We start from the raw sequence: 26492 nt of genomic DNA, 5'->3' as shown, positions 1-26492 counted from the left end.
ACCTTGAGGTACAGCAATAATCTGTTACTATTGAATGGGCTACTGCTTTATCTTGGCCAGGTCGCAGTTGTAAATGAGAACTTCTTCTCAACTGGCCTACCTGGTTAAATAAAGGTGAAATAAAAAAATTACTGTCAGCATGTTCTTTCAAATAAGTTCCTCACAAGGTCAAAGTGGACTGGGTTACTCAAATTTGAAATGTATTCTATAACTAAGACCTAATCCAAGCAAATGTGCAGCCTTGGTTATTGGTCAGTACGAACTGTTATTCCCACTTTAGTGTTGTGTCAACATCCTCAGTGAGTGTTGTGACGTGGGTGACCTGTGGCTTACTGATTACATAGCACAGCCCTCTAAAAGCTAGGTCTCTCTAACCCAGTCAGATGTAGAATAACAAGATCGGTACTACAGAAAAAGATCACACAAAGGAATTCAAATAAGTATTTTTTTGTATAATGCCTTCATTACATAAAACATTTTTGAAATACAGTTCTGGATATTATTTTTTGTACGCATACTCAATTTGTATTTTATACATTTGTACCCACACATTTATAACTATGAGCATTAGAGAATTTAATCTTAACCAAAAAATATATATATTATACAAATTTTTCAAACATTTCAAGTAAGCTTATTGATGTTTGTAGCTAGATATTTACAAATTTGTACAAACTCAGTTTGGAGTATGAATAAAGTTTACAACACTGCACATATTTTACTAATTATTTACAGTCATGATAAAACAGAGCAGATGGTTTTAAAATGCATCTAGCAGACTCTTGGAAGGAACCAGGCCTAGCTGGACATGTGGGGTAGTAAAGCCCAATTGCTGCTTTTGGTTCAGCTCAACCGACAAATGGTCTCTGGCCCCTTTAGACCGGCTGGTGTAGAGGGGGCACTTGTTCTGGGCAGTTTTGAGCTGCGACCACCCCAACCTCCAAAAATAATTTATGTAGAGGGCTTTGTCTCCCTAATCTCCATGGGTCTATTGGCCTTACCCCTATCAGTTGTCAGTCACTGTCTTTCGGCCATGTCATTGGCTGATGCACACATCAGTCAACTCGGAGGCGGGTGTCCCTGAAGGGAGTAAGCGAGCAGGTGGAATCAGATCCCCTGTCACCTCCCCCAACTTGCCCCGCCCCTTAGCCGCCCAACCACCACTCTCTGTGAGGTGGAGATGGGCGACGATTCCAGACGGGTTTTCTTGTCATCAGTGGTGACAGTCTTATACGTCGATGCGGAAGGACAGCAGCTTCTCTGAGTGCATGTTGTTGAGTGTGCGCAGGTCGGGCATCTTGAGCAGCAGCTTGGTGAAGCGAGAGGCGTCGCAGGGGTTGCTCTTGCTGACCAGGGCACGCAGCGCTATGATCATAGACTCCTGAAGCAGCTCCACTGAGTTTAGGCTCTCGATGCCTGAGCGATCTGAAAGAGGTCAGAGAAGAAAGAGAGCACCGTTAGACTACTTTACACTTTAGTACAGACCATTACTATGCCATAATAGTGAGTGATTTTTGAAGTTTCAAGTGTCATCGTCAATGTTCCCCATCTTTTTCGGCGCTGAGCAAATTTCAGGTCCGCTGAGCGCAAACTTCAACATTGTGAAAATTCTGTGCAACTTCCAGCTCGCATTTACTGGGAACACTGAGGCCGTATCCGCTTTAAGTAACAGTGTCAGACAGTGATCAAGTAGGCTACTGTGGCTATTTGATCATAATGTAGGCCTACGAGAATGGCCTCCCATCAAAAACAATGCATTACATAACATTTTAACATGGAAATGGCTGTTCTATCATTCAGCCTAAAGTAGCAGCCAGTGTGTGGTGTTCAATGTAGGCCTACATGCATTGCTTGACTGAAAATGTTGTGTTGTTTGGTGAAACCACTTTACAAAATATTACAGAGAACCAGACAAATGATGCTACTGCCTATAAGGCTACTTAGCTTATTTAAGACTCTCTCAAAATACAACACTGCTCCTTTAAGACAAAAAAATAATATTTAACTCCCTCTTTAAAGATGTCTAGAAATGTACACGGTTTGTGCTCTTGTAGGAAGCATTCCCTCCTCCATTGCTGAATACATATGATCTATAACTGGGCTAATAACTTCTTAACTATCAAAGGATATGAACAAATGTACACACGTGGCTGCATGCAGCTCTTGCTTTGACCTCAAAACAAGCGCATCTACTCATGACCGCTCATGCTGTAAACACAGTCCAGTTCAAAGTGAATGGCACAGATCCATATATGGCAATGGTCTATTTGCATATAGGCCTACTGCAGCTCTGATTGGTTATGCCACACCGGTCTGTGTAGAGTATGGGCTGAGTTGTGCATGTCAATGCAATAGAATCCTACTCCGATGCATTCTGCCTACAACAAAATCTCTTGCATAGTTATTTTTGCATACTAAGTCTTGCATAGTTCGTTTAGTTTCGGTATGTTGCATTTATAATGGCTAATATTGCTTTGATTCCATCACAATTCCCACAGTAAATGGAAACGTTGATAGTGTTAACTAAGGGGGAAAACTCTAGAAAGTTGAGTGAAGTTCAATCTCACGCTTCTCTGCGCGGGCTGTTATTTCTTCTGCGAGGCAGTCCCGTGGGAACGTAGAGGGAACATTGGTCATGGTGATTTACTGGCAGGAGAAGTACAGTACTTGAGCTCTGACTGCTTAGGTAGATTTTAGAGTAATTAATAAGGCTTCTCATTGTTCTTACCTGCAGACACTAGCACTACAGCGGTGAAGAGACCCAGCTCCTCGGCCGTGAGCTCCAGGGAGTTGAGCTTCTCGCTGAATTCAAACATGGTGTCTAGCAGGCCTCCCATGCCCATGCCCTTCAGGGCCTCCAGGCTGTAGGTGGTACCCGAGATGAAGGTGACAGTCTGCTCCTTCACATTGAAGAGGGAGGCAAAGCGCACCATCAAGACCTGTAACAGAAGCAAGGGAAAAGTGAGTGGGTGGTGAGTCATTGTATCTTCTCAATACAGTACAGCTGTGAGTATTTTTGTTTATCACTGTATGACGTTTCTTTGCATATCTGTGTTTGCACAAATTTCACGGATGCCTACCTCAAAGGTGCCGGCCTTGAGCAGGGTGACTTGGTCGTTCTCGGAGAGTGCACTGAACCCTGGAATGTGCTTTGCGAACTCCACCACCTCACGCACAGCCGGCGTGAAGCTGAGCGAGAAGTCCTCCCAGATCTCCTGGGGGGTCTTGTTGGGTTCGGCTTGGGGGTACATGTTCATTGGACATGCCTGGAGGACCGAGGAGAACCGTAATCAGCATTTTCCTATATGCTATGACTACTTGCCACTATTATTGACAATCTTTGACATCAAGATCTTTTCTATGTTGCTGTTCTGTTCAGTGACTCACCAGCACAATGTCCTTGTGGTTTTTCCATGGGAAGTTCTGGCCCTGGGGGACGCTGCTAGTCTCAATGCTTTGGTGGCTCCCGAACAGGTTGCTGTTGTGGAACTGCTTGCCGTTGTTCTGGTGATGTCTGTCAGACATGGCCTGGAAGCCATGGTTCTGGAGGGCCACGTTGTTGTTGTGGTGATAGATTGTGTTGAGGCTGTTCTGGTGGTAGCCAGCAGGACAGTAGTTGGAGCCCCAGTTGTCCACCTCTCCGTTATGCAGTCTCGCGGAATCGCCCAGCTTGTCGTGGGCGTAAACAAAGGTCTCACGGTGCGCCCGGGCAATGGCCGTTATGGTGCAGTCCACCCCAGAGCTGGGGCACAGCGGTGGAGAGCTGGCCAACAGTGGCGGGCTTTGGTTGCATGGTGGGGGCAGAGGGGAAGCAGGGGCTTGTACTGGAGGAGAGGGGGAAGGGGCAAAAGGCAGGGCCTGAGGCTGGGGTGCCACAGTCAGACCCGGGCAGGGAGAAGAGGAAGTGGGAGAAGGGGGAGAGTTGTGAGTCAGGCTGGCCAGCTGGAACTCGTTTTGCATGTTGTTCATGCTGTTCATGGTGCTCTGCATCTCTGCCAGCATGCGCTGCTTCTCACGCTTGGGTATTCTGCCAAAGCGAACAGCTGGGGAGAGAGAAAGAGACATGTGGAGTCAACAGTCCAAACAGGGATGAGAGTGGATTAGAACTATTAAACCTTTTTTGTGGCTGCATGTGTCATGTTTTAGCATGTGAAGCTGTACTTACCATCGCGGGACATGCCCACGGACAGACACTTTTTGAAGCGGCACTGCTGGCAGCGGTTGCGGTTAATCCTCATGATGGTGCAGGTCTCGTTCTTCAGGCACTTTTTGTACTGGATGTTCTGCTGGATACTGCGTCGGAAGAATCCCTTGCAGCCCTCACAGGCATGGACCCCATAGTGGAAGCCTGAGGCGACGTCTCCACACACTTTACACAGCAGCACCATCCCATTCAGTTCTGTTACAACCATAAAGAGGACTTAAAGCTGTAGTTCCAGGAATGACAGATAGGGGTGCACAATCTGGATTCATATAAAGTATTGGGGTTCTGGTATGGGGGTCTACTCACTGGTAAGGTTTGCCAGGGACTTGCTGGGGGAGCAGCGAGAAATGCTGCTGTCATTACGACCCCTAGGCCTCGGGGACCCTCCGGAGCCGGAAGAGGAGTTGCCATCATCACCATTGGAGGAGCTGGAGCTGCCACTGCCGGAGTAGGCATTGGAGAAGCCCTGGGAACCGTTGGGGGAGGGTGGGAAGGAGGCTCCGAAGGAGTTCTCGCTGTACATAGACACTGGGCTGGTGCGGTTCGGTGAGCAGCCACTGGAGCCGATGTAGGAGATTACACCCCCTGGCGACAAGAGAAAGTAGCGAGAGGACTACTTGTTAGAATGGATGCGTGGTTTAAAAACAGTGAGATATTTTAATTTGTGACATTTAGTGCTCTGTTCTTTGACACTCTATCCATGGGACATCAGTCAACTGCCAGTGAGGACTGATGGAAACTAAAACAGAGGAGGTAAAGAGGAAGAGGGTTCAAGAGAGGACGCCCACTGGTTAGGATTGATATTGCGCCCAGTCATGTTCGTTGACAAAAAACGAGGGAGCGGCTGCAACTTTGTATAATTCTGTACATTCCAAATGTTCCCTTAGCTACCCAGGACAATTATGCAAGGAAACCGTGGCAATGTTATGATAACCATAGCAACAGAGTGACTGCAGAGAGTCCAAGAAGACAAGTGGCTGGGAAAAAACACTGCTTTCCAGGAAATGTTGTCAGGAAAGGCTGCCCTGACTGGCTTTCCCTTTATTTTTCTAGTTCAGAGGTGGTCACCACTCTTTCCAAAACAGAGGCCTTGATCACAGAGTACATTTTATAGGAAGCCATTAGGGCAAGATTGACCTGTGTGGGTTGTGCCATGTGAGCAAGCATTACCTACAGAACATTATTTACATTATGGAAGAAGCTATTGCAGCATGGAGAATGAGCACGTTCTTTTTGGATGCTGCCCAATAGCACAGACAGTGCTATTGCTGTTGTGCAGTCTCATTGGCCAGACATAGCCACCCACACGAGTGGATTTAGATACTCTTGCGCTCTCTCTCTTTGTTGGAACTCTCCTGACAACTTTTACTTGCCCTACTTCCCTTTCTCTCCAACTCTCCCTTTACACTCTCCTTGAAACTGTTATTCTCTCTCCACACCACCTGCCCTCTGTACTCTTTTTTTGCTCATACTCTGTTTCTCTTCTCCCTCTCTCACTTTCATTCTCTTTCTCCCTCCTGCTTGTTCTAATCCAGCGGTCTCAGTTTCTCCCGCTGTGAAGGCTAATTCTCACAAGTTCCGTCCAAGGATCACGTTTCACCACAGCTGGCCACCCACACACCAACTCGTGCCCGGTCGCCGGGGGGTGCCATGCACAAGGCTACCGGGAATGGCTAATCGCTTTTTAAATGCCAAATGGTGTGCCCCGCCCTTTGCCACACACAGCGTCCCTGCTGAAACCCGAACCTACAAAGCATGTGCCCAAGACTTTCTGCACTTCCTGTTGACTCCAATTAACCTGTGCTCTAATACCAGATCAACTGTATTGTGTTGTTGTTAGGAGATAATGTGTTGTTGTTAGGAGATTGTGTTTTTGTGAGGAGATAATGTGTTGTTTTAAGGAGTAATTTGCAGGACATTGTATTGTGTTGTTGAGGCTTTAATTGATGATGCCCTTAAACCGTCTTTATGATTTAATTTCCCTGCATTGATGGCAAGCTGCCCACCTACTGTATGTTTGGGTGTGGCCTATTGAAGGATGGGATCATTGTTTTGTGCTTAACAAAACCAAACTCTATACTTCTGTTCTGTGAGCCTGGCATTTAAAACTGGAGGAATTCCAATTTCCTGATTGAACAAACAGTGAGAGAATGTTTGTCTGTTCTGTTCTTTTTGAGACATTCCAATCTCAGAATCCAGCCAGCCAGGCAGCCCAGGAGGAGAAACATAATTCACTGTGGAATGGAACATAAGGTCTTATAGGGTCACTGGGTCAGGAGTCACCACAACACGTGCACTTCCTTGTCCTGCCTGGTGCTATAGTATTAAGGCTCCTCCCTCTCTCTCCACTGCATGTTTTCACTCCCTTTGCTCTGTCTTCCACCTCCTGACTTTCTATCCCCAAATAATGTATTACCCACAATAACCAATCAGTGAGTGGAAGATAAGATTGCTTTTGTATCAAAATCAATAACTTGCCATGTTAAACCAACACTTGTAAAGTCAACGTGAAATGAAGAAAACACATCAATAGATATAGCTCTGAATATTGAACTAGTCTTAGTGAGTAAACATACATTCAGAGTGAGGTATTTGAAAGAAATGTAATAGTACATCGAAAGCTATGCTTGGGAGAGCCATGGAATGAAAACAGGTTGGACTGCAGACTTGTGTTGCTCGAGGAGCAGCACTAGTGTAGGCTGACTGGAATACATTCTAGTCACGCCCTTACTCAACGTGCGCGCCTCCAACAGCAGGTTATTCAACGAGACTGGCAACCAAAAAAAAAAAAAAAAAGAAGACTGGCAAACTGACAGGCTGTGCAATACACCCTCCATGGAACACGCCAACTGTTTCTAGGACAGCCTCACGTTCCCTCCCGCCTGGCGCTATCCATGGTACCTAATAGACAGTCAATTCCCACAATATGCTCCTTAGATAATCTAATGTAATTTACAACATACTTGCTGAATATAACTGAAAAGCTTGGCATCTATGTTTTCACTTTGCTATGTTGTAGCTGTACAATATAATTGTATGTATTGAAAATGTATTTTCTCTGAACCTATATTCAAATGAATGAACCTATAAATGCTTTATTAGACATACTATCGCCTTGCCCTAATAATAATATAATAAAGGTAAACCCATTATTTTGGACATCTTAGATATCGAAAGGGAATATCCCAATCACCTTGCAAGTATTTGGTTATGGCTGTGTAATTATGTCAGCAACAATAAGTTATGATGCCTTACATAAATGTTCGTGTCCCACGTTTCAATCTAACACGTGACTGGATGATGTCCTGATCGAATCGCAATAATTACACCCGCTAGCTATCCAATAGCAGTACACACATGGCATCCAAGACCGCGTCACCCACGGGACTCTGACGAGAAATTATGCAATGAGCTTGCTCTCTATACCAATGGAGATTGGTGGAGAACAGTGGATGAAAACAAAACGCACATGGCTAGCTTGGCGGGCCATGTGAATTGGGAAAAAACATGCGCGGATGTCTGCATCAAAGGGATATCCGTCCACCTTACATGACCTACTTCCACCCGAACTATTTTAGCGCACTGTGTCTCAACCCACGATGTTCTACCTACCACACGTACACCATCAAACAATGTATAGTACTTTAAATATTTCTTTAATGAAATGTAGAGATAACTTATAGGCTATTACAAACTCCACGTTACAACATTTCTTAATTTGGCTTTTACTGAGGCCAGTAATTCGACCTTGACAATGACAATTATGAAGAACGGTTGGGGTAAAATATATAGGCGACAGTAATGATAACACACAATCATCAGTGAATTCAAAATAAACACTATGAGGGATAGGCCTACTTCAAGCCTCATCAGTCATGGCCTGAGGTTTGGCATGAGGAGAACTGTACAGAGACCCATTGAACTTTCCCCCATCTAGTGTTGCATCACAAGGATGATTCCATCAGCCACGTAAATTCCATATACAAAAGTGGCTCTACTTAATCGACAGGTGTACATCAATACAATACAACTCATCATTGATTTACGCATTACGGATTGATAAACAACTAAATGTAAAGAGCTTCAACAGACTTCCAACAAGCCAGGTAGCCAAAACAATATGCGTAAAACACATAACCCCATTACACACGCACAACAATATAATCCTGAATATTTACCTGTATTGTTGTTATTTGTGTCCATTGCTGTTGTTGCCATCCTGAGCTCCAAAACATTCATATAGATATCGGTGAAAATAGAAAACAGTTTAGGAAAGGATAATTTCCCTTCTGGCTAGGTTCTTGGCAAAAAGAAGGTCCTCTTCTATGTTATAACGATGTCATTATGTTCCTCTTTATAATAAAAGCTCTATTTGAGTTCGAATACTCATTACAATACTTAGAACCAAGGTTAATAAACTACCAAAGGATGCATCTGCTATCGAGCAAGTTCCCGCGTAATGTGAATCACTTCTCTGTGAGCACTGCCAGCGAAAACAATTACGAAAAGCGTCTATGCTGTCACTGGCTCTATCCGTGGAGGTCTGACCGCAGTTCCCAAGCCGGTCTGGTTTTTCTCAGTCTCCCTCATCCTTAGGAAAGGAACGAGGACGCACTGCATGCCTGCTCACACGGGGCTGAAAACGGGACCATGTGACCCCCGGGGAGTGCCTCGTGTCCCAGTGACACACTTTTTCTCCGAACACATCAGCTTTTCTTTTAAAACCCCTGCGCACATGGAGATGGTAACTCCTACTAAAATGGCTACAAAAAATGTGGGGAAATAATATTTTAACGCTACCATTTTTAACTATGGGACAGACATATGCACAATATTTAATATAACCAAATGCGCAAAGCCATGGCACAAGTTCCATCCATCATTCAAATGGCGTCTAATTTGGATCTAATTGGACGTGCCATTATATACTGGTTCACAAAGGGCTCCCCTTTTCATGTCTGGTGGGAATGTGGACGTGACCACAGCATTCACTTGATACAATGAAAAGAATAATGAAACCTGTTGTGAAGCGAGAAACATTGCATTTCAAACATCGTAATATGATCAATAACAACGATTAGCTTTTATTCAGCTTTTCTGGCAGCATTGCAAGCGATGGGGATGAGGTGAAGGTGGTATAGAATACAAAAATAAAACTGTCCAAATACTCTCCAGAATAATTGCAGACAGTATCATAACACCTTACTTATTACCATTTTATAACCCGTGTTTTTGTAATAGGAAAACTCTGCAGGATCAAAAGGAATACGATATGCCTGCATATAATGCGCACCATTTCTGCCAGACTGTTTACAGCGCCCCACTCTATTCTACTCTGTGCACATTGTCCTCACGCCCCCACATTGTGCTGCTGTACATGTAAAGATCACCTAGCCCAATTCTGCGACTGCCCCAGAAGATCTAATTTATTTCCCTTTATACGCAACTACAGTAGGACATTTGGTTGGTTGGAAGTTGTGAGAACGTACGTTTGTGGTTTCCAATTGGTTCTGGGAACGAACCCATAAGTTTCCTGCCTGGTAAAATTGAATGTTCAGTAAATATTCTGTGAACTTATTTTTAAGTTGCAGGGAGGTTCAGAGAACGTTTTGCTCTGGTTTCATTAACGGTCTGATAATGGAAGTTATTGGTTATTTATAGTTTTTTTAATAACTTCCTTAAAACTCGTTAGAACCCATAGCAGCCGTCAACTTCCTTTCTTTAAATTACTATAGCGGCCGCGAACGGCCTTGTTTTTCCAACAATAATACACTATATATACAAAAGTATGCGAACACCCCTTGAAATTGGTAGTTTCGGCTATTTCAGCCACACCCGTTGCTGACAGGTGTATAAAATCGAGCACACAGCCATGCAATCATCATAGACAAACATTGGCAGTAGAATACCCTTACTGAAGAGCTCAGTGACTTTCAACGTGGCACCGTCATAGGATACCACCTTTCCAACAAGTCAGTTTGTATAATTTCTGCACTGCTAGAGCTGCCCCGGTCAACCGTAAGTGCTGTTATTGTGAAGTGGAAACGTCTAGGAGCAACAACGGCTCAGCCACAAAGTGGTAGGACACACAAGCTCACAGAATGGGACCACCGAGTGCTGAAGCACGTAGCACGTAAAAATCGCCTGTCCTCGGTTGCAACACTCGCTACCGAGTTGCAAGCTGCTTCTGGAAGAAACATAAGCACAGTGACTTTTTATCAGGGGCTTCATGAAATGGGTTTCCATGGCTGAGCAGCCGCACACAAGCCTAAGATCCCCATCCGCAATGCCAAGCCTCGGTTGGTGTGGTGTAAAGCTCGCCACCATTGGACTCCGGAGCAGTGGAAACTCGTTCTCTGGCCATCACGCTTCACCATCTGGAAGTCTGATGGACGAATCTGAGTTTGGCGGATGCCAGGAGAACGCTACTTGCCCCAATGCATAGTGCCAACTGTAAGGTTTGGTGGAGGAGGAATAATGGTCTGGGGCTGTTTTTCATGGTTCGGGCTAGGCCCCTTCGTTCCACTGAAGGGACATTTTAACTCTACAGCATATGTGGCCGATGTGAAATGGCTAGCTAGTTAGCGGTGGTGCGCGCTAATAGTGTTTCAATCGGTGACGTCACTCGCTCTGAGACCTAGAAGTAGTTGTTCCCCTTGCTCTGCAAGGGCTGTGGCTTTTGTGGCGCGATGGGTAACGATGCTTCGTGAGTGACTGTGGTTGATGTGTGCAGAGGGTCCCTGGTTCGAGCCCAGGTTGGGGCGAGGAGAGGGACGGAAGCTATACTGTCACACATACAATGACATTCTAGACTATTCTGTACTTCCAACTTTGTGGCAACAGTTTGGGGAAAGCCCTGTCCTGTTATGGCATTCCAATTTTTTATTTATTTAACTAGGGAAGTCAGTTAAGAACACATTTTTATTTACAATGATGGCCTACCCCGGCCAAACCCCAACCAAGATGACGCTGGGCCAATTGTGCACCGCCCTATGGGACTCCCAATCACGGCCGGTTGTGATACAGCCTGGAATCAAACCAAGGTCTGTAGTGACGCCTCTAGCATTGAGATGCAGTGCCTTAGACCGCTGCGCCAATCAGGAGCCCCCTACACTGCGCCAATGCCCCGTGCACTAAGTGAGGTCCATATAGAAATGGTTTGTCGAGATTGGTGTGGAAGAACTTGATTGGCCTGTACAGAGTCCTGACCTCAACCCCATTAAACACCTTTGGGTTTAATTGGAATGCAGACTGCGAGCCAGGCCTAATCGCCCAACATCAGCACCCAACCTCACTAATGCTCTTGTGGCTGAATGGAAGCAAGTTGTCCTGCAAATATTTTATTGTCTCTGAACAGTTATGTTTTTAATATTCTCTCTTTATCTCTATCTAATACTTGTTGCATTCACTGAATTGTTGTCGAAGTAGGCTACTATTTCTACATTTTGTGTCAAGCCTGGTCTGTACTAAGTTTTATTGAGACAGGTTACCTACATTTTAAAATAGTCCCTGAATGGTTGTTTGCATTTTTTATTTGTTACAGAAGTAATAATCATTGTCAATCAAATAGCCTACTTTGTGTGGGTTTTGAAATACTTTCTGAATATTGTCCTCTGGTCACATTTAGGATATTTTTGTATTTATATGTAAATAATATTTAAGTATTTACTGAACAAAAATATAAACACAGCATGCAACAATTTCAAAGATTTGACTGAGTTACAGTTCATAGAAGGAAATCAGTCAACTGAAATAAATAAATTAGGACCCAATCTATGGATTTAACATGACTGGGCAGGGGCGCACTGGGGAGCCAGGTCCAGCCAATCGGAATGAGTTTTTTCCCACAAAAGGGCTTTATTATAGACAGAAATACTAATCGGTACCTCCCTCCTCAAACAATCCCGCAGGTAAAGAAGCAGGGTGTAGAGGTCCTGGGCTGGCGTGGTTGCACGTGGTCTGCGGTTGTGAGGCAGGTTGGATGTACTGCCAAATTCTCTAAAATGACTCTGGAGGTGGCTTATGGTAGAGAAATTAACATTAAATTCTCTGGCAACAGCTCTGGTGGACATTCCTGCAGTCAGCATGCCAATTGCACGCTCCCTGAAAATTTGAGACATCTGTGGCATTGTGTTGGGGACAAAACCGCACATTTTAGGGTGGCCTTTTTTTGTCCCCAGCACAAGGAGCACCTGTGTAGTGATCATGCTGTTTAATCATCTTATTGATATGCCACACCTGTCAGGTGGATGGATTATCTTGGCAAAGGAGAAATGCTCACTAACAGGAATGCAAACAAATTTGAGAGAAATAAAATTTCTTGGGTCTTTTATTTCAGCTCATGAAACATGAGACCAACACTATACATGTTGCATTTATATTTTTGTTCAGTATATTATACTTGCTACATTTTGAGTGAGTAATTTAGTCAAATGTATTACAATTTGAATACTCTAGTTTTTTGTTGTGTTGAGTGTTAAAAGTTTTTTTGATAGTGTCTTTACACAATGCAAGACAAAATGAGTGTTATTCCTATCGACATGAATGTGATGTCATATTAAAGAAGAGGTTGTGCTCTTTAAAAGTAAGTTGTAGTTGTCATTTGTTCTTGAGCTATGTCTGTGTTACGTCCGTCGTCAATTGAATGAGACCAAAGCGCAGCGTGGAAAGTGTTCATCGTTCTTTATTAAATGAACACCAAAAACAACAAAAATATAAACGAACGTAAAGCTCTGTAGCGCTAAACAGCAACTATACAAAGACAAGATCCCACAACTGAAGGTGGGAAAAAGGGCTGCCTAAGTATGATCCCCAATCAGAGACAACGATAGACAGCTGTCTCTGATTGGGAACCATACCCGGCCAACAAAGAAATATACAAACTAGAATGCCCACCCAAGTCACACCCTGACCTAACCAAATAGAGAAATAAAAAGGCTCTCTAAGGTCACGGCGTGACAGTCTGTTTGTTTGAAATGTGTGGGAAAATTAGATTTATCTTGTAAGTTCTCAGTAATCTACAGCAGCGTTCTAGAATTCTATTGGGGTATAAAGAGTTAAACGTTTCACGCAATATTTCATTAAGATTCTTATAACACATCTAGCTTATTTTGGGTCCTTTTTTAAAAATATTCCAAACACACATAGGACACATGGAAATATATTTTACTTTAAATAGAACCATAAGGAAACCTGTAGGAAACGTTATGCTGAAGTACTGACATTTCCACAGAAGTATGTTGTTTCTTAATGTTGTCTGAACTATTTGAGAACATTTCCAAAGTCAAGCCATGTTCTGTTAATGTTATGAAATACCAATAAAAATTCAGGTTCCTTAAATGTGCTGAGAATGTGCTAAAGCTAAGTAATTATCTTGCACCATTCCCAGAAAGTTGTGGGAAGGTAGTATGCAAAATAACCATAGGACAACCAGCTCTCATCAAGATCTAAAAAAACACATGGTTCTCAGAACGTTATGTGCTAGCTGGGAACTGTTCTAGACTCTTGATCAAGGGCACTGCTCAGGCTGTTGCCACCTGCAGAGTTATGCTACCTCCACGCATCTAGTAAATGCACTCCCCGTGATAAAAGTATTTAAAACCCAAAATGAGGAGGCCTACGCTACCCGCTGTGCTGCTGCTGCATATAGCGCGGGAGAGAAAGTAAGCCGAAAGCGGTTATCCAAGTTCAATAGACTATCATTAATTTTCAAAGCTAGAATCCCTAATTGAAACAATAACAAAGGGGTCACCCCCCTGTGTTTTGGTAAAAAGCTGAGCCATGAGCCTGAACAAATGTAACCACTCTCAAATTCATAGACAGAGCTATGGATGCAAGGACATACCAAAATCAAGCCTATAGATTTAACCATATTTTGTTTATTTAACCTGTATTTAACCATGTTTTGTTGACATTTAAAACACGCTTGTATTTTGGGTACGATAGTTGAACTAAGCTCATGATGCATTTATAAGTTAAATTCTTCAAGAAATAATGGGTATATATAATTAATTTATAAGTCCAAAAATGTATGTAGCAACTATATAAAGATTCCAGCTTTAACTTCGCTGTACACGTGTCCGAGAGAAATGTGATTTGAAATAGCGCATTACCAAGCAAGGGGAGGAATAACTTGATCATGTGTGCGTGCAAGCCAGTCGAGCGCACTTCTAACTATAAATTGTTAAGGCGTAGGCGTACTTACAAAGCTGTCACTCATTGTCAAATGTAAATGTCTGTTCATTTTGCATCTGTGGAGACATGCGACATAGCCTTAACATCAATATAACCAAGCGAGTCATTCGACTTCATGTATCATATCCGTGATTATTATGGCAGTTCATTAATCACACAAATGTGTGTTTATTATCCGTTTGCATCTGGTCTGTATATACTGTATATGGCCAATGATGCATACCAGGCGCACGTGGCTCCACCGGTGACTATTGTTGTCTTACTTGTCATGGAAAGACTTCATGGGTGTTGGTTTGGAATTCTTAGAAACGGTTTTACTGTATGCAGAAAAACAGATCCAGTAGACTGTTTATTGCCATGGCTCTTTAGACCCATGAGTACATTAGGGAGGTTTCTCTACAGTGGTGCGAATGCTGTGACAAGTTAATGAGCGGATGTAATTCATTCTGCAACTCTGGTAGACAGAGGGTAGATCAAGGCTAACGGATAGACGGGGCTTCGGGCGATTAGAGAAATTGTGTTAAGTTTTCGTCACGTTTACTCATCACGTTACTTATCTGGCCAGCCACCACGAGACAGCAGGGTTGGCGCACGAGTCAATTAGGCCTACAGGCTTGACAGTTTACCACGGATGTAAAATATATATATATATATATATATATTGTATTTATTTAACCTTTATTTAATTAGGCAAGTCAGTTAAAGAACAAATTATTTTTTACAATGATGTCCTACCAAAAGGCAAAAGGCCTCCTGCGGAGACGGGGGCTGGGATAAAAAAAAATATATATATATAGGACAAAACACACATCACGACAAGAGAGACAACACTACATAAAGAGAGACCTAAGGCAACAGCATAGCATGGCAGCAACACATGACAACACAGCATGGTAGAAACACAACATGGTAGAATCTCAACATGGTAGCAGGACAAAACATGGTGCAAACGTTATTGGGCACAGACAACAGCACAAAGGGCAAGAAGGTAGAGACAACAATACATCACGCGAAACAGCAATAACTGTCAGTAAGAGTGTTCATGATTGAGTCTTTGAATGAAGATATGGAGATAAAATGTGCAGTTAGAAGGCACAGATCACTGCGAACTTCTGTTAGAGGAAAGAGCTGTCGAATAAATAAATAAATACAACCTATTCTATCCTGTTATTTGCTGTATGTGTTTACAATATACAGCCTACCATTTCAGACTGTTCCATAAGATACAATAGCTGTATCCAATAGTGTGCGTGGGAACATCATTAGGCTATTAATAATTGGTCAGGCTTATTGAAGCATTCAAAACGGACATTTGGAACAATGTTATAGGAACTTTCTTTGCTCACTGTGTACCGTGCAGACAATTAGATACGTCACTCGATATACGCTATATTAGTGTCTTTACACGCAACTGTGTTTCATGGTCGGCCAGCCTATTATTTGAGTCACAAGCAAGTCTCGAGTCACAAGGTCTTAGTCTCAGTCGAGTCCCAAGTAAAACGTGTCGAGTCTCGAGTCAAATCGAAGTCGTGCATTCTTACGCTTCGAACACACCGACTGTGTAATTGCATCACTGCTGCATAACATTTTGCGCAGCTAGGCAACTATACTGATGCAGGTACCTTTTGCAAATGGTCGCAAAACTGCATTTTGGAGGGAAATTATATTATAGGCTCTCACAATTAATTTGAGGATGTCATCGAATAAATAATATACTTGGCAAATAAATTTATAAAAAATGTAAAGAAATTATGCAATCAAACTGTTTTTATGTAATCACAAATTTTTACTGAATGTGTGTGCAAAAAAAAATCTACATTCATATTTTGCTACTTTCTGTCAAGTCCACTCATACAATTTGATGCATACGTTCGATTTATCGAACGTATGCACCACACAGAACGCACTGCAACTGCCTCTGCAACGCAATGCTGCAAGGCAAATGCAGCGTTCCATTGGAAATGAATGTACTTCTGGTGTATCGAAACGCAATGACTCAGTCAGTGTGTTCGAAGCGTAAGAGCAAGTCAAGTCACACTTTTTTTCAAGTCAAGTCTCAATTCAAGTACTTTTTTGTATGTATTTATGCAACGACTTGTCTATTTTTTGAGGCTACCAGGCAGCCCTTTTCATTATTTTGGCTACAACACATTTCGATGCTGTAATTGTAAAATATGGACTTTGTAGCAGTCCTAAGGGAATTAAATCAGCAGAAGACAATGCAGGTTGAAGTGCAGATTTATTTACAGGTCTTGGTGATCCCATGTTGAAGGTACCATATCATACAAAATATACACTGGCAATAGCCCAAAAGAAATAACCTCTGTGTCAGGCAAAACAGGGACACAGGTAGAGGGCAAGACTGCACGGCCTCCCCTTGAGAAACCACATTGAATCTGTCAAACAGGTAGACTACATACAGTCGTGGCCAAAAGTTTTGAGAATGACACAAATATTAATTTTCACAAAGTCTGCTGCCTCAGTTTGTATGATGGCAATTTGCATATACTCCAGAATGTTATGAAGAGTGATCAGATGAATTGCAATTAATTGCAAAGTCCTCTTTGCTATGCAAATGAACTGAATCCCCCAAAAACATTTCCACTGCATTTCAGCCCTGCCACAAAAGGACCAGCTGACATCATGTCAGTGATTCTCTCGTTAACACAGGTGTGAGTGTTGACGAGGACAGGGCTGGAGATCACTCGGTCATGCTGATTGAGTTCGAATAACAGACTGGAAGCTTCAAAAGGAGGGTGGTGCTTGGAATCATTGTTCTTCCTCTATCAACCATGGTTTCCAGCAAGGAAAAATGTGCCGTCATCATTGATTGGCATAAAAAGGGCTTCACAGGCAAGGATATTGCTGCCAGTAAGATTGCACCTATACTCCAAATATTGACTCTTTGCATCAACTTCATGTAATTGTCAATAAAAGCCTTTGACACTTATGAAATGCTTGTAATTATACTTCAGTAATCCATAGTAACATCTGACAAAAATATCTAAAGATACTGAAGCAGCAGACTTTGTGAAAATGTATATTTGTGTCATTCTCAAAACTTTTGGCCACGACTGTACAGTGCATTCGGAAAGTATTCAGACCCCTTCCCTTTTTCTACATTTCATTTCGTTAAAGCCTTATTCTAAAATAGATTACTTAAAAAAAAAAAATCCTCATCCATCTACACACAATACCCCATAATGACAAAGCGAAAACAGTTTTTGGGATATTTTAGCAAATTTATAAAAATATAAGAACAGAATCACCTTATTTCCATAAAGATTTAGACCCTTTGCTATGAGACTCGAAATTGAGCTCTGGTGCATCCTGTTTCCATTGGTCATCCTTGAGATGTTTCTACAACTTGATTGGAGTCCACCTGTGGTAAATTCAATTGATTGGACATGGTTTGGAAAGGCACACACCTGTCTATATAAGGTCCCACAGTTGACAGTGCATGTCAGAGCAAAAACCAAGCCATGAGGTCGAAGGAATTGTCCGTAGAGCTCTGAGACAGGGTTGTGTCGAAGCACAGATCTGGGGAAGGGCACCAAAACATTTCTGCAGCATTGAAGCTCCCCAAGAACACAGTGGAGTCCATCATTCTTAAATGGAAGACATTTCAAACCACCAAGACTCTTCCTAGAGCCTAGGGGCGAAGGTTCACCTTCCAACAGGACAATGACCCTAAGCACACAGCTAAGACAATGCAGGAGTGGCTTCGGGACAAGTCTCTGAATGTCCTTGAGTGGCACAGCCAGAGCCTGGCCTTGAACCTGTTCAAACATCTCTGGAGAGACTTGAAAATAGCTGTGCCTCAACGCGCCCCATCTAACCCGAAAGAGCTTGAGAGGACCTGTGGATGAAGAATGGGAGAAACTCCCCAAATACTGGTGTGCCAAGCTTGTAGTGTCATACCCAAGAAAACCCGAGGCTGTAATTGCTGACAAATGTTCTTCAACAAAGTGCTGAGTAAAGGTTCTGAATACCTATGTACATTTGATATTTCAGTTTATTTTTTATACATTTGCAAAAATGTCCAATAACCTGTTTTTACTTGTCATTATGAGGTATTGTGTGTAGATTGATGAGGGGGAAAAAACTATTTAAGCCATTTTAGAAGAAGTCTGTAACGTAACAAAATGTGGAAAATGTCAAGAGGTCTGAATACTTTCCGAATGCACTGTATAGGCATTTGGCCCCTCCCAGGACCACACAATTACCCAATTGGCAATTACAACCAATAAACTAGTTCTACAATGTAAAATGCATATTCCACATCCATTGTTACATTAGAATTATGATTATTAATGATATTTCATCACCATTCATACATGGAACAATCATTTGATCATATTCAACGTACTGACTCCAAGGCATGGCGTGCAGCCCGCGTAGTCCTCTGCTCTCATCCTTCTAGACCTATCGGCTGCCTTTGATACTGTGAACCATCAGATCCTCCTCTCCACCCTCTCCGAGCTGGGCATCTCCGGCAAGGTCCACGCTTGGATTGCGTCCTACCTGACAGGTCGCTCCTACCAGGTGGCGTGGCGAGAATCTGTCTCCGCACCACGTGCTCTCACCACTGGTGTCCCCCAGGGCTCTGTTCTAGGCCCTCTCCTATTCTCGCTATACACCAAGTCACTTGGCTCTGTCATATCCTCACATGGTCTCTCCTATCATTGCTATGCAGACGACACACAATTAATCTTCTCCTTTCCCCCCTCTGATAACCAGGTGGTGAATCGCATCTCTGCATGTCTGGCAGACATATCAGTGTGGATGACGGATCACCACCTCAAGCTGAACCTCGGCAAGACGGAGCTGCTCTTCCTCCCGGGGAAGGACTGCCCGTTCCATGATCTCGCCATCACGGTTGACAACTCCATTGTGTCCTCCTCCCAGAGTGCTAAGAACCTTGGCGTGATCCTGGACAACACCCTGTCGTTCTCAACTAACATCAAGGCGGTGACCCGTTCCTGTAGGTTCATGCTCTACAACATTCGCAGAGTACGACCCTGCCTCACGCAGGAAGCGGCGCAGGTCCTAATCCAGGCACTTGTCATCTCCCGTCTGGATTACTGCAACTCGCTGTTGGCTGGGCTCCCTGCCTGTGCCATTAAACCCCTACAACTCATCCAGAACGCCGCAGCCCGTCTGGTTTTCAACTTTCCCAAGTTCTCTCACGTCACCCCGCTCCTCCGCTCTCTCCACTGGCTTCCAGTTGAAGCTCGCATCCGCTACAAGACCATGGTGCTTGCCTACGGAGCTGTGAGGGGAACGGCACCTCCGTACCTTCAGGCTCTGATCAGGCCCTACACCCAAACAAGGGCACTGCGTTCATCCACCTCTGGCCTGCTCGCCTCCCTACCTCTGAGGAAGTACAGTTCCCGCTCAGCCCAGTCAAAACTGTTCGCTGCTCTGGCACCCCAATGGTGGAACAAACTCCCTCACGACGCCAGGTCAGCGGAGTCAATCACCACCTTCCGGAGACACCTGAAACCCCACCTCTTTAAGGAATACCTAGGATAGGATAAAGTAATCCTTCTAACCCCCCCCCCCCTTAAAAGAGTTAGATGCACTATTGTAAAGTGGTTGTTCCACTGGATATCATAAGGTGAATGCACCAATTTGTAAGTCGCTCTGGATAAGAGCGTCTGCTAAATGACTTAAATGTAAATGTAAAATGTAGTCTATTTCTATGCCCACGTACTCCTATTACGCACAACCAGAAAGACAGAGAAGTAGGACACAGACACACGGAATTATGACATAGCCCGTGAAATATGAACAAAAGAAACCATACATAGAATTGAAATAAATTGAACTTCTACCTCATGAGTCTTGCTAATGTTCACGTGCACAATAAACATCGCGCCCACTCAGAGGGTAAGCAACGGTGGGCTAAATGAAAATGTATGGTATCAAACATGAAACGTGTTGAAATAAAAGTTACCGGGATGGAATGATGAAACGCTAACAATTATTGTAGGATTAGATGGAATATAGATTTACCACATATGCATTTATTTTACTTGTGAAAGCAACCACAAACTTTTAAACAAGCAAAGCGCTCTCCACTGGCAGGAGTTTGGAGAGTGCAAGTGGAGAGACGCACCTCCTGTGCGTCTTAAACACATTAATAATTTTAGCAACAAATTCCAAATGCATCAAATTATCAATTTAAAACAATTTTGACGTACCAAAAGACTAGTAGGCCTATGCTAGTAATTGTTGCTTGATGCCCAATTCTTGGTGAGCTTGCAAAGTAAATGGTTCATATTATTGATTCCAAACTATTTTTGGAGTTCCTTATTGTAGTTATTATGGCAATCCTCTCTCCCTACAATTTGACGTTTGTGCTGCACCGGATCCTATGGCTGTACAAATCAGCAATCTGTTTGCTAGCTCACCTGTCCTGTGTTGAAGGACAAGGATGATGCTGCGTGGAGAGTAGTCCATGGAGATTTTGTGCAACAAAATGAGTGACAAAATGTTCCAAAACCTGGCAACATAATTTCAAGCCATCAGTTCGAAGTCAAAGTCGAGTCCCGAATCTTGAGGCTCCAAGTCAAGTCTCAAGTTTTTTTAATTTGCTATCAAGTCCACTCTCAAGTCATCAAATTTGTGACTTGAGTCCATGTCATGTGACTCGAGTCCACAACTCTGCAAATTAGCATAGGCCTAAATAATTGGCCTTAAATTAATTATTTTCTATAGATTGATTATACAACAGGGTGGGTCTAATCCTGAATGCTGATTTGTTAAAACCACATTCCAGCCGGTGTCTATTCCACAAGTTACCACCGGCTAAATCTATGAAGTTAAAATGTTTATTTACTCTGTTCCATCTGACTGTGCAATCCACTGTTTTATCAGCCCAGCCAGGCACTTTATAAATGTCACTAGAAAACAGCTTAAACAAATGCAAATACGGCTACTTTGCTGTTATTCTTGCTGCACTTTATGACGTGACTGTAAGTTAGCCATAAGAATGTTGCCAGCAAGTATGGCAATTGGAACATTTAGAACGAACGACTGGGTCGCGTCCACAGATACAAATCAAAAAGACTGAACGACTCGTGACCAGCCGGCTTGGGTAGCAACCATAGATTTCTGCCGGTTTGCGTAGTTGTGTTGTTATGCGTTAATAACATTTAGACTACGTTACCCAGCAGGCTATGCGGGCGCGGGAGATGGTTAAAGAATGCCTTGCATGGCTAAACATGGAGTTTTCTAGCTGAAGTATATGTTCATTAAACCCACGCCCCGGTTTGTCATTATATAAGGAACAAACATAACAGTAGTAACCCCAGATTTGTGTCAAGATGATATCTTGTGGAAGGATGAAATAGTATGAATAAATTCATCAAAATAACGTTTTTAAGGAAAATATGTAAATCATCATTTGAATATGTTGGTAACCCGTTGTATAATGTGATAATGCCCTCGATGCAGCACCTGCCAATATATCCCTCAAACACCGGTTTCTCGGGCATTATCACTTAAATAAATGTATAACATTTGAAGTGCAGCAACTGGAAATCAAATACAAAAGGTTTGCTTAAAAAACACAATCCACCTTAAATACCCCAAACCAACATTAGTTATGTATTGACTAAATTGATTAACATAAGAGAACACACTATCAAAAATAGACCTAAACAGGAATGTCAGTCATGTCTTTTACGTGTGCATAATGAGCACTTGTCTGACCAAAATAAGCACAGGGAGATAGGTGGCCTATATTCGTAATGCTTTCTGTCTCTTTAATTGTGACCTCCTTATCATCTAAGCCATCTCTTACTACCTGTCACTGTCTGCCTATTTGGGCAGGGGTGCCCTTGGCCTGGAGAGCCAATGTCCCCATCATGCTAGTTTCCCAGACAGCATGACCTGAAAAGCCTATCTCATCTATTGGGGTAGGAAAGTTTGGTGTTCAGTAAAGGTCTGTACTATAGCCAGCAGCTCCACAAGATCTGTCTCAGAGATGAGATGAAGCAACCCAGTGCACGTTGCCAAACTCCATATTTGGGGATGATTGGGAGATGCACATTTTTTGCTCCAAGTTCTATTGCTATAAGTGAAATAATTTGAAGAATCATAAGCTACTAATAGGTTATTATTCCCTTTATAAGGCACACGAGTATCACACAGATTGGTGTATAGGCTTTAACTGGCTACTTGTTCTATTTGTTCAGCATACTGCTGTTTTCAACTCTCTAGAGATAGCAGGAGCGGTAGAGATACTCTGAATGATCGGCTATGAAAAGCCAACTGACATTTACTCCTGAGGTGCTGACCTGTTGCAGCCTCGACAACCACTGTGATTATTATTATTTGACCCTGCTGGTCATCTAAGAACATTTGAACATCTTGGCCATGTTCTGTTATAATCTCCACCCGGCACAGCCAGAAGAGGACTGGCCATCCCTCATAGCCTGGTTCCTCTCTAGGTTTCTTCCTAGGTTTTGGCCTTTCTAGGGAGTTTTTCCTAGCCACTGTGCTTCTACACCTGCATTGCTTGCTGTTTGGGGTTTTAGGCTGGGTTTCTGTACAGCACTTTGTGACATCAGCTGATGTAAGAAGGGCTTTATAAATACATTTGATTGATGATTGATGTTGCCATATCTGTTTTGAATCTAGGGCAGAGTATCACATTAAGGGTCAAACGGATAAAGAGCGTATCATATCTCGTGCCTTTAGTAATCAAGAGTTGTTTGTGTCGACCCATCCCCGTGCCGTGCTCTGGTTATCAGATGTGCCACCAGCGGTGTCAGTGTCCGTCTTTGTGAGGAAATTATTGTGTGCCATGCACGTGCATGCATGCTGCAGCAGTTCGGTGTTTCCGTCTTCTGCTAATTTTCTCATCGATGAAACATTTGATCTCCATATGTTGATCTTTTATCACCGGCTCGCCTTGAATGAATGACGTTTGAAAGAAAAACACTTTCAGCACGCCATGGCGACTTTTGAGACCATAATGAAAAAGGTGTCTTCACGATTTGATTCCTTTGAGAACCTTGCCGTACAGGCTTTTATGAGACACTCCAAATGATGACTTTGCACAGCCTTAATTTAGACACTGTATTGGGAATTGCACTTTCAAAATGTCAATATTTTGCTTGATGAGGTTGAGAATTCAGCCTACCTTCATTTTTTCCCATTTTATTTTTATTTTAATAATTCAGGCTATACTTTTCAACATGCTACCAATTTACCTCTTCAATTCTCAGGTCACACACCTAACCACTGTTTCGGTAGCCCATTCAATTGCTGTTGTTTTTTGTAGTGTTATGTTGCTGTGTTGCAGAGCTACAAAATGTAAGTGACCTAACATCGACGTTCCATGCTAAATATGTCAGTGGTCAAGTTATACAAAAAAGTTGTTATAGCTTATGCATGGTCAGGTGCATGAACTATTTCTTAATTTGCTGTGTCAACTGTGTCTGCCTGTCTCTGTCTTGTCTATCTGTCTGTTTATGTATGAATAGAATGGTTCCAACACTCTTCCTGGAGAGCTACCTTCCAGTAGGTTTGAGAGAGAGAGAGACTTGGCATACAGCCACCCCTTGTAAATGAGGAGGGCCACTATGCCCATATCTTGTAACTAACCACACCTACTTATGAGAGATGAATGTTTATGCATGAGTAGCCATATACAGTACCAGTCAAAAGTTTGGACACACCTACTCATTCAAGGGTTTTTCTTTATTTAGACTATTTTCTATTTTGTAGAAGAATAGTGAAGACATCAAAATGATTGAATAAGACATATGGAATCATGTAGGAACCAAAAAAGTGTTAAATAAATCAAAATATATTTTATATTTGAGATTCTTCAAAGTAGCCACCCTTTGCCTCGATGACAGCTTTGCACACTCTTGTCATTTTCTCAACCAGCTTCATGAGGTAGTCACTTGGAATGCATTTCAATTAATTAACATGTGTGCCTTGTTAGAAATAAATTCCACAAATTAACTTTTATCTTAATGCGTTTGAGCCAATCAGTTGTGTTGTGACAAGGTAGTAGTGGTATACAGAAGATAGCTCTATTTGGTAAAAGACCAAGTCCATATTATGGCAAGAACAGCTCAAGTAAGCAAAGAGAAACAACAGCCATCATTACAATAAGACATGAAGGTCAGTCAACCCTGGAAATTTCAAGAACTTTGAAAGTTTCTTCAAGTGCAGTCGCAAAAACCATCAAGCGCTATGATGAAACTGGCTCTCATGAGGACCGCCACAGGAAAGGAAGACCCAGAGTTACCTCTTTTGCTGAGGATAAGTTCATTAGAGTTACCAGCCTCAGAAATTGCAGCCCAAATAAATGCTTCACAGAGTTCAAGTAACAGACACATCTCAACATCAACTGTTCAGAGGAGACTGCGTGAATCAGGCCTTAATGGTCAAAATGCAGCAAAGAAACCACTACTAAAGGACACTAATAATAAGAAGAGACTTGCTTGGGCCAAGAAACACACGCAAAAGACATTAGACCGGTGGAAATCTATCCTTTGGTCTGATGAGTCAGTGCCTTTGTGAGACGCAGAGTAGGTGAACGGATGATCTCCGCATGTGTGGTTCCCACCATGAAGCATGGAGGAGGAGGTGAGATGGTGTGAGGGTGCTTTGCTGGTGACACTGTCAGGATTTATTTAGAATTCAAGGCACACTTAACCAGCATGGCTACCACAGCATTCTAAAGCGATATGCCATCCTATCTGGTTTGCGCTTAGTGGGACTATCATTTATTTTCCAACAGGACAATGACCCAGCACACCTCAAGGCTGTGTAAGGGCTATTTGACCAAGAAGTAGAGTGATGTAGTGCTGCATCAGATGACCTGGCCTCCACAATCACCCGACCCCAACCCAATTGAGATGGTTTGGAATGAGTTGGACCGCAGAGTGAAGGAAAAGCAGCCAAGAAGTGCTCAGCATATGTGGGAACTCCTTCAAGACTTTTGGAAAAACATTCCTCATGAAGCTGGTTGAGAGAATGCCTAGAGTGTGCAAAGCTGTCATCAAGACAAAGGTTGGCTACTTTGAAGAATCTCAAATATAAAATATATTTGTTTAACACTTTTTTGGTTACTACATGATTCCATATGTATTATTTCATCGTTCTGATGTCTTCACTATTATTTTACAATCTAGAAAATAGTAAAAAATAAAGAAAAACCCTTGAATGATGAAGCGTGTCCAAACTTTTGACTGGTAGTACATATATATATACACTACCGTTCAAAAGTTTGGGGTCACTTAGAAATGTCCTTGTTTTTGAAAGAAAAGCACATTTTTTTGTCCATTCAAATAACATCAAATTGATAATAAATAGAGTGTAGGCATTGTTAATGTTGGATATGATTATTGTAGCTGTAAACGGCAGATTTTTTTTAATAGAATATCTACATAGGCGTACAGAGGCCCATTATCAGCAACCATCACTCCTGTGTTCCAATGGCACGTTGTGTTAGCTAATTCAAGTTTATAATTTTAAAAGGCTAATTGATCATTAGATATTCTTGTCAAGAATGTAAATGAGGTTTTAATGTTTTCTTCTGTATGTCATATGGATGCTGATCCAATTGAGGATAGTGTGAGAGGTTTCCTCTATTTATTTTATTTAACTAGGCACGTCAGTTAAGAAAGAAATCTTATTTACAATGACGGCCTACCGAAAGGCAAAATGCCTCCTGCGGGGACGGGGGCTGGGATTAAAAGTAAATATATATAAATATAGGACAAAACACACATCACGACAAGAGAGACAACACAACACTACATAAAGACAGACCTAAGACAACAACATAGCAAGGGAGCAACACATGACAACACAGCATGGTAGCAACACAACATGACAACAGCATGGTTGCAACACAACATGGTAATAGCACAAAACATGCCACAAACATTATTGGGTACAGACAACAGCACAAATGGCAAGAAGGTAGAGACAACAATACATCACGCAAAGCAGCCACAACTGTCATTAAGATTGTCCATGATTGAGTCTTTGAATGAAGAGATTGAGATAAAATTGTCCAATTTGAGTGTTTGTTGCAGTTCGTTCCAGTCGCTAGCTGCAG

At 42.6% G+C, this 26492-nt stretch overlaps 1 protein-coding gene across 1 annotated transcript; it reads right to left on the bottom strand.

Moving 5' to 3' along the window:
• Positions 1–443: 443 nt before the first annotated feature.
• Positions 444–8749, bottom strand: LOC139579669 (nuclear receptor subfamily 1 group D member 1-like). Its single transcript, XM_071408521.1, has 7 exons — positions 8383–8749; positions 4511–4789; positions 4166–4399; positions 3388–4043; positions 3081–3266; positions 2729–2939; positions 444–1425 (listed from the first exon to the last, which is right to left on the bottom strand). Exons 1-7 carry the CDS (start codon positions 8441–8443, stop codon positions 1229–1231), a joined length of 1824 nt encoding a protein of 607 aa, XP_071264622.1. The 5' UTR covers positions 8444–8749; the 3' UTR covers positions 444–1228.
• Between the last annotated feature and the right edge of the window lie 17743 nt (positions 8750–26492).

The sequence above is a fragment of the Salvelinus alpinus genome, chromosome 1 (genome assembly GCF_045679555.1).
Source record: "Salvelinus alpinus chromosome 1, SLU_Salpinus.1, whole genome shotgun sequence".
NCBI lineage: Eukaryota > Metazoa > Chordata > Actinopteri > Salmoniformes > Salmonidae > Salvelinus > Salvelinus alpinus.
Note: the sequence above shows the minus strand (reverse complement) of the source record. Positions and strands in the feature narration are given on the sequence as shown.